This window comes from Bubalus bubalis, chromosome 8 (genome assembly GCF_019923935.1).
Source record: "Bubalus bubalis isolate 160015118507 breed Murrah chromosome 8, NDDB_SH_1, whole genome shotgun sequence".
In the NCBI taxonomy this organism is placed as follows: domain Eukaryota; kingdom Metazoa; phylum Chordata; class Mammalia; order Artiodactyla; family Bovidae; genus Bubalus; species Bubalus bubalis.
In genome coordinates this window covers 70243899-70253489 of record NC_059164.1, presented here as the reverse complement: position 1 = coordinate 70253489, position 9591 = coordinate 70243899, and the positions used below count along the sequence as shown (strand labels likewise).

General features: G+C 38.6%; 1 protein-coding gene across 1 annotated transcript; it reads right to left on the bottom strand.

Moving 5' to 3' along the window:
• Positions 1-347: 347 nt before the first annotated feature.
• On the bottom strand, positions 348-3814 carry NPVF (neuropeptide VF precursor). The gene is made up of 3 exons (XM_006055280.4): positions 3677-3814; positions 1894-2294; positions 348-563 (listed from the first exon to the last, which is right to left on the bottom strand). The coding sequence occupies exons 1-3, from the start codon at positions 3812-3814 to the stop codon at positions 512-514; spliced, it is 591 nt and encodes a 196-aa protein (XP_006055342.1). The 3' UTR covers positions 348-511.
• Positions 3815-9591: the final 5777 nt, after the last annotated feature.

The following is a 9591-nucleotide window of genomic DNA, read 5'->3' as shown; positions in this document are numbered from 1 at the left end:
TTTTATCTGTTTTTTAAAAAGATTTTCAATCTATCATGTATTTACTAACAGCTGATACAATGAAAAAGTAGGTGTATAAAAATATTGGGAAATGGTTTATTATTCATGTTCATTTAATTGTCAAACATGTTATTCTGTTAAATAATTTAATATTCATTGTAAAATTTGCCAGGCTGCTCCTCTGTTTAAATTTTTACTTAAGGGTAACTGTATTCATAAGATGGTGTTGTGGCTTAAGTCAGTCTCTCCCTCCTCTTCTCTTCTCCCCATTACCAAAGGCTTCTTAAGTGTATGCAATGCTCTTTTTATTTAGACAAAATTATTTCATCTTTATAGTATTTTTTACAGTTTTTAACTTTCAAGATATTAGCTGTACTAAGAAGGAAAACTTGCTGTGAATGATAATTTATTACAAGAGAACAGTGACTTCATTCTTTGTCTTCACCATAGATTTCTTTGCAGATTACAGGCTACAGCTTTAAGTCGTCTTTAGGGACAGGCTCCAGATTTCTTATTTTTCTTGTTTCAATTCTGCATCATCTATTTTCTGGAATCCCAGTCTCCTAAAATGTAAGCAGTGCAAAATGTTCTCATCCATCACAACAATAGCATGTGAAAACATACAAATGCAGGCCATGATCCCAATTGCCTAATTATACCTGAGTTGAATTGTGCAGCACTTGAAATGAGTGAGACATTGATGGGATCCTGAATTTGTAATGGGCACTTAGAATGACAAACTTACCACGGACTCATCTCTCTCCCTGATTGCCACCCCACTCCCAACATCTGATTCATTGCCAAACTCTACCAGTAGAGTCATGTTCTGTTTTATATAAAAAAATTTTTTTAACATTTGCTGTACTAGAAAATAATATGTAGGTAGCTTATTAAAATTTTGAACTTCTTGTAGTAGTTTATGCTAGGATTTTTACTAGTAGATATTCAATAAATATCAATAGAAAGAATAATTATAATAACAGGAATTATTTATAACATGAGATTCTGGAAAAAGAAATTTTGATTTAAAGTTGAGGAAGAAGATCTGAATTTGAAACCTGGGTTTTTGAAATAGTGTCTTTTGTACTTGCAGACAACTCCCTCATGGGGAGCTTTCATGTTAGAGAAGTCAAATGTTGGACAATACCTCATAGGCATGAATTCCTCATTCTATCATTGCCTGTTCTTGCTTAGAGTGTGGCTGTAGAGAGATGTGAGGGACCCATATGTGGTTTAGGGGAAGCTAACTCATGACTTAATATCAGTATGTGTATGTGTTAGTCACTTTGTCATGTCCAACTCTTTGTGACCCCATGGACTGTAGCCCGCCAGGCTCCCCTGTCCATGGGATTCTCCAGGCAAGAATACTGGAGTGGGTTGCCATTTCCTTCTCCTGGGGGTCTTCCTGACCCAGGGGTTGAGCCCCGGTTTTCTGCATTGCAGGCAGATTCTTTACCATCTGAGCTATAGAAACTGACCCTCTCAATTTATAGGTGTTCATTTCCCTGTGCCTTTTCCTTCTTACAAATTTAGCTTTTTTCTTTTCTCTCTCTCTTTTAAAATTTTTTTTTAGCTGTGCTGGGTCTTTATTGCAGCATGCAGGCTTTCTGTAGTTGCAGCTCAAGGCAGGGGGAACATGGGATCTAGAGCAGGCAGGCTCAGTAGTTGTGGTGCATGGGCTTACTTGCCCTCCGGCACGTGGGATCTTAGTGGGGATGGAACCTTCATCCCCTGCATTGGAAGGTGGATTCTTAACCACTGGACTACCAAGGAAGTCCTAAGAAACTTAAAAACTCTCTTATAAACTTCTTTTGAAAAAATGTAAGCATCTTAAAAGTTTCTAGACTAGCTCTGCTAACTGCATGTGCAATTAATTGGCATTCGAATATTTACCTTAGGTTCTTTTGACCAGGATTCTGGATTTCTTGGGGCTGGCAGGTCATGCAGTAAAGTAGCCCATTGGCAGATGGTGAATGCATGGACTGCTGGAGCAAATTACTCAGGGTTTTGGTGATGCTTTTGGCTGTTGTCGTTCTTCCAAACCTTTGGGGCAGATTTGGGACCCATCTGGAGAGGCTGTCCTCTCTATTTTTTCCAAGTCTTAGAGGCAGGTGGGCCATCACCCTAGTGCTCCTTTCTTCTTCCATGTTCCTCCCAAATCTCAGTGGCAGGTTGGCTGCAGAGGGTGGCATTTTGTTGACTGCAGGTGTATTCATCTTAATTTTTGGACCCCAATCTTTTACTTCTTCAAAAGTAAGACTTCTTTCTTTCTCCCAGCCTAGATCTCCTTTAGGCTATAATTAGAAATAACCATTAAATAATTTATTAGTGTTGTAAGCGGTAGTTTAAATTATTAAATTATGTTAAATCCAGACTTTAATTCATAGAAATGTTAAAGCTGTGAACAAAGTTTGTGCTTTCATTACAGAATTTTCAAAATAGATAATTTATATTAAGCTTCTTAAAGCACTCTAGTTTCTCCATCCCTGGACTATTATAAGACAACTATAAAATATTAATATATATAGTGAATGCAGCAATGTATTCGAGGAGCAGGAACATAATGAAGTATTGAAATAAAGTGAAAGTTTATTTTACTGTGGTTATTCTTTTTCTTTTAATTTTTTATTTTCTGTTGGAGTATAGTTGATTAACAATGTTGTGACAGTTTCAGGTATACAGCAAAGTGGTTCAGTTATACATATACATGTATCTATTCTTTTTCAAATTCTTTTCCCATTTAGATCGTTACATAATACTGAGCCGAGTTCCCTATGCAGTCCAGTGGGTCCTTGTTGTTATCTAGAGATAGCAGTGTGTACATGTCAATCCCAAACTCCCTAACTATCCCTCCTTCAGTTTTTGCTTCATTTTGTTTATAAAATATTTCATATGTTTTTATATATTGCTTTTAGAGACACTTTCCACTGCCTCTCCATGTCTCTTGTTTCCCTCATCTTTAAAAGTCAAAGTGGTGGGCGCATGCTAGCCAAGTTCTGGGGTACAATTGGCAGAGACTTCTTTTTTTACCTAAAAACATGTTTCAAGAAACTGATTATATTTTATTAGTATGTAAATTACATCAGTAAAACACTGATTGGTTTGTGGGTTACTACAGCATGACCATATCAACTTTAAAGGAACCATTTAAAATACAGCAAATATTTAATTAGATTTAGTTTGGCCATGAAAGTTTGTCCATATGAAGATTTTAAAGTAACTTTTCTCATTGTAGAAAATAATACCTACTTATTTTAGCAAATGCGGGAATTTACATGAAGGCATAGAGAAGAAAATAAAAAAAGTGGAATTCCACCATCTAGGAGTAAACATTTTTCTTAGATATAGAAATATAATTTAAATGTTCAGCTGAAATGTAACCAGTACTTATTTCTGCAATTCTTTACTTCAACTGTGCACTTCTGAGTCAGTTGACAATTATTAATGCACCTTATCCTTGCTAAGTATCATACTCTGCACTGAAACAGTCATGAGACCAGGCTGTGTGCAGTTTTGCTACAAAATACAAGTTACATCAATACACTGCCCTGGATGGGCTGAAGTGTGACAAAAAGCAAACCACAAACTTATTTCTTACTCTTTACAAAAGCACTAGACTCAGAACAAATATTCAATGGTGAATGCTAGTCATGTTAGACAGAGTTAAAAAACTTACCTTGGAATATTTGTCATAATTCTTTTTGCTGTAAAGATTGGGCATCCTTGATTCATCTGTGCAGAAGATGTTTGATGTTAACAAGCTTGAAGTGGCTAACATCAATAAAATGAATCGTTTTAATGAAATAATTTCCATTTTGTCCAAAATCTAGAATTAAGTTTATATGTGCAGCCTGATGTCTATACAAAAGGAAATTGTGGTCTTTTTATACTGTCTAAAAACAAAGTTTGCTTTCATTGGGAAATCAATCCCACGTGTTTTAAGCACCAACATTAATTAGTGTTTAACTGAAATATATATGTGAGGAATGTGGGTAATTCGTTCTAGGAAGACAGCAACATTTCTGCTTGCAAATTCATTAACTTTGAAAATAATTTCCTTCATCATGAAGGAGTATTTAATTAGATAAGTTTGGGGCCATCATCATTAAGATTCCACACAAACTGAATGCTTCATTTCTCTGAGCTCAAAAAAGAAGTATTTTGTCTTCGGTGTTTGCGTCAATTCTTGGGAGAAAGGAAAAGTGTTCAATATGTGTTAGCTATGTTTGAAAAAAATTTTTTATTCACACAAAAGAGTTAGGCATAGTATTTTCAAAATGTCAGACAAAATTAAGAGTGTGAAAAGAATTCCAAATCACATAAGACTGAAATAAAATTCCATTAATTAACTTTTTGTAAAATGCTGCTTTGTTATTAAAAAGCTTCAAGAGTAAATGTCAGCTGTAACCTGAAGGGTGTGCATAAGACCAAGCAATAGGCATTTTGACAAACTGGCTGTCTCGGGAGAGGCTGGAGGCAGTTCAAGGCCTTTTGCATCTGCCCTGAGGGCCTTATTTGGCAAAACTGTGTAAATCACTAGGATTTTATTTCTATGATGATGCCACATCCTACCTTCCACCTCAAACCCCTTAAAGAATGCTGGCAGAGGACTGGTAAATCACACACATGCTAATTTTGTTGTTCCCTGACCTATACTGTTTAGGTAATCTTGCCCTGCCGCAGGCTCACTGACATCATGGCATAAGAAAAGAATTTACAGAAATAAACGCTTATTTACTGAAATGCCAAAGCAAGTCTCTTTCAGAGCAGCTGACTGGTATTCTTAAAGGTCTGCCTTATCATCGGACTGCCTATATTCCTGCCTAGATTCTAGAGAAATCATTACCTGTTTCCCCCGTCCATTTAGCCCTCTTAGGAGAAAAAGACCTTAAGGGTGATCTATTTCTAACACTCCAGCTACTTCTAGATATAGGCACTTAGAGGTGAATTCCCAAAAAAGCAAGTCATAAAAATCTACCGTTTATTGCAAGAATTGTACTATCTTGGGACTTCCCTGGTGGCACAGTGAATGGGAGTCCGCCTGCCAATGCAGGGAACGTGGGTTCAATCCCTGGTCTGGGAGGATGCCACATGCTGGGGGTGGGGGGCGGGCAGGGGAAGCAGGGGGCAAATAAGCCTTTGTGTCACAACTACTGACGTCATGTGCTGCAACTCCTGAGCCTGCCCATCTAGAGCCTACGTTCCTCGACAAGAGAAGCCATCACGATGAGAAGCCTGTGCAACGTAGTGAAGAGTAGCCCCCACTCTTCAGAGAAGACCCAGTGCAACCAAAAAAAAAATACCCCTAGCTTCTCTCGCTCATCTACCATAATCTGAGGTATGAGTTGGGCAGAGGTGAAGACCTTTCTCCGTATTAAAGATCACCAGGATAAATCAGAAAGTTGAAAGACAATTGTGTGACAAACCCTTGCGTACCCCAAGATTATACTTTCCTCTGGTCTCTCTTATGGCAGTTGACAGCGTTGGTCTCATTTGTTTCAGACTCTGGGTAGCCAAGAATCCCCACAGTAGGAGGCAATTAATTCAATTCATAGTCTAATGTTAATTTTGTAATGCTGTTATTGGATTATTGGGTTTAATTTCCCTGAGGATTTTATACATTTCTCTTCCAAATTGTTCCTTTGTAAACTGCTGATGGAACTTCCTTTTTTTTTTTTTTTTTTTTTGTGGTCAGTAGCTCCAAACTTTTAAGTGGGTGAAGCAAGGAACAAGTTGTGTCAGCTGAGCTCTGACCCTGGAAAAGGCAGAATGAACCAGCCTGGGTCTCTTTCAAAACATGCTTGTCTGTAATTGTTTCAGCCTTGAGCAGTTGACCAGTTTTCAGTGCTGCTCTTTGGGGTTTTGGCACATCCACTGATTTTTCTGGCTGAAGTCAGTATCCAGAGTAGCTGATATGATTAATTACCCACTAGCCTCAACCAGATTTTAAACTTCCAAGTTTGGAGTGTAATTAGAGTTCTAATCTTATTAGTATAGGGCTTGGCTCTTTTCAACTACATCTTCTGTTAGCTTGGAAAATGTTAACAGATATAAAACAACATTGCATAACATACACAGTACAAAATGACCATAAATCTTTTGATGAAATGTGCTGCCATATACATAGCACAGTTAGGGATTCTTAATGAGACACACAAGCATACAAAATAAAATCTGTCTCCCCGACATGTGACATTTACACACATGCTTCATTTACTAAGATTTTAGAGACCTTAAGGCTACTCCCTTGTAAGTGTCTCTCTTCATCCTGGACACTTCTCTAAGCTTTGGAAACCCCAGATACTCAGCTTCCTACCAGACAGTGCTGTTGGGATTCCCACAGGCATCTCAAGTCCAGTATGTCCAAAATGGAATTTATTCTGTTCAATAACCTGTCTCTCCTCCTGTTTTCCGTTTCATTGAATAGTTACAGTATTCGTCAGGGTCCGATCAGAAGGCAGAAAGCACACAGTAATTTGAATAGGAAATGGTTCATATAAGGAATTATTAATTGTACCAGGAGATTAAAGGGGTAAGAAATACGTGAGGCCCAAGGGAGAAGATCCAAGGAGAGGACAAACTGAAATTCAGGCTGTAGTGGGAGAAGGTGTGGATGGTGGTGAAGTGTCTGCTGGGTCACCGCGGGCCAGTGGCTGTCCATCACAGGTGTGAGACACTCTTCTGTGGTGAAGATGGGCCAGTGCTGGGAAGGCAACTTCTGGGACATTTCTGAGACTCATATAGAATCTGCTTCTGCAGTTTGATGGGGGTGAATGCTAATGGATGTCTGTTGCACGGATTTCTGGGACAGTCCCTGTATAGGACCTCAAAGAAGCAAACCAGAACCAGGAAGAGAAATCCTTCCTCCTGCAGTATCTCTCGAGTGCCTTCCACTGGGAAAGCACTGTGCCAGCTGCCAAGGGGAAATGCTGACTGGGTCCATCTCCATTATCAGTGAAGGAACAAAGGATGGATCAGGACCTGAGAGGCAGTAAATAGATAACGGGTATAGTCATCCACCCATTTATCCAAGTCAAAATCCTTTGTGAGATCCTTGGCTACTTCCTCCTCTTTTCTTCTGCATCATATTCTATAGTTAATGAACAATTGCACTGTTTCTAGTTTTGAGCTATTGCACTCAATAATAGTGGTCTATATCTTTGGCCACTTACTAGTCATGTGCCAGGAACTGTCCTATTAAAGTACAGCACTTTGTGAATTAGTTTGTTTATCCTTCATAGTAACTCTACAAGCAGGTACCATCATTGTTCACCTTCTATGAAAAGGAAGCTAAGATGCAGAAAAAGTAACTTTCCCTATAAGTGGAATATCCAGAATTTGAACCCAAGCTATCTGAACACTTACTCCCTATGCTGGTCTGCTCAGTCAAGTCTGTTTTCCTCTGACTTCTAAATAGCTCTTACCTCTGTTCACTTCTCTCCGTCTGTGTTGCTTGTAACTCAGTTCATTTTCTTTTGTCTAGACCTTTGTCTTGATCCTCTCCAGTTCTTGCTCCACCATACACTCAGAAAAATTTTTATAAAATACAATATATTTATGATATATTCCTTAATACCTTTCAGTGGAATCCCTAGGGATTTCCTTGGAATCCCTAAGTCCACTTTTTAGGATCTGTTTCCTGCTTATTTCTCCAGCACTATCTCTCATTAAGTTCCTAGCAACTCTGTCTTATGACAGACTTCTTTCTATTCTTCCAAAGAGATGAGCTTTCTCTTGCCTCTAGGCCTCTGCCCATGGTTTTCCTGTGCATGGGTTATGCACACACTTCCCTCTCTCCTTACACTGATTCATTGTTTGGGTTCCAGCTGAGGCATCCTGTGTCATAAGAAGTCTCTTCTGACTTCACACTCCAATCAATGGCCTTTGTTCTTCCATCATGGCTCTTCTCATTGACTCCTCCTGTTCCCTTGTTTCCTCTTCCACTCCTCTGTCAATTGTGTGAGGGCAGGACCTTACTTGTGCAGATCATAGGGGTATTTTTGTTTATCTCACAGATGCTCAGGAAATTTTATTTCTAAATAAATGAGTAAATGTTTCATTAGTATTGGAAATAGGAGTTAAAACTGAAGTTGCTTGGTAATTATTTTTTCCTGTTTTGGCCACTGACCAGAATTTTCTCTTTACTGAGACTTACACATTTTTAGACCTTAAATTTGTGCTTATTCTGAAATCATAACATCTTCACCTTGTCTTGTTGAGGATTTACATTGAAGACTTTTGCAGACTGAGACCTTTACATGGATAATCAGGCATAGGTAGGTTGAATGTGAGTTTAGGTTTATTCTGTTGTAGTGGAGCATTTAGTTTGGTAAGTTAAATATATCCTGATGGATCCTGCCACATTGATGGGCTCCAACACCAGGAAGGGTAGGAAAGGGGACTGTACTGCCCCAAGGAGAACTTCCTGGCGATGCTTCAGGGTTTCTCGCTAGGGAGACTTCTTAGGCCCATTGGCTGAGCACAGGAAAGAGTATTCTGATTGCACAGTATTTGTCTATACCCACTAGCTGCATCCTAACCTCTGGTAGGCAGTTCGTGCATGCGTGCTGGGGTAGGTTGCCATTCTCTTCTCCAGGGGATCTTCCAGACACAGAGATTGAAACTGCATCTGTCTCCTGCATTTCAGGCAGATTCTTTACAACTGTGCCGTCAGGAAAGCCCCTCTGTCAGGCAGCTAAGTGGAGGACAAACCATTTCCGCCAATCAGGAACTGAGCCAACTTGACTGGGTTTAGGACTTTGTAAGGCTCTGGTTTATCTGAACCCCAAGTAAAACATTTCAAGTAAGAGGCTGTTTTTGTGCCATGGGCTGTATGTTTTTATTTAAATCTTTATATAGAAGGTCTCCCTGAGGCCATGGCAAGATCTATCAAAGAGGTGATGAATTTTAATATCCAGAGGAACCTCATTACAGAGCCCTTCTCCTTACCCTCAACCCAGCCATTTACTTCCCAGACACTTGCCTTTTTCCAGTTTATTCCTTCCTTTCTCTCTAAGCATAATCCAGTTGTTATGCTGTGCAGAAGAATTGATGGCCATTATAGTCTTATTTTGCATTTTATGTTTACAGAGTATTTTGCAACCATTTGTTAACCAATTTCTGGCCCTCTTTAGAGATAGGTAGTGGTATTTCTGAATAATTTATTTCAGTATTATGTGTGCAAAGAGAAAGAAATACCTGCCTTGGTTCCAAACAAAAACATCCCTATGCAAATTACATAAAATTATTATTTTTTTAAATATGTGGTGGTGCCTTTGTTTCAAGATTTATGAGTGGCTGGTTATAATGAGCTTGTCATATTTTGGTAGCAGGGTTGTATTTACTTCTGTGCTTTTTACTATGACAGATTACAACGTCAGGGCCTTGGAAGGTGCCAATGTGAATGTGAGACGAAGATTATTCCTTTATGTAGCAAAAGCAGTTGAAATTCAATTCTGGTTGAAAGAACTTAAAGAGTCAATTTGTACAATATAAGAATAGACATTAAATATTTATAAAAATTAATTCGTATGATTTATTCTAGAAAGTGATTAAATGGCAAGGTCCCTTTATCTGAAGGACATTTTTTAG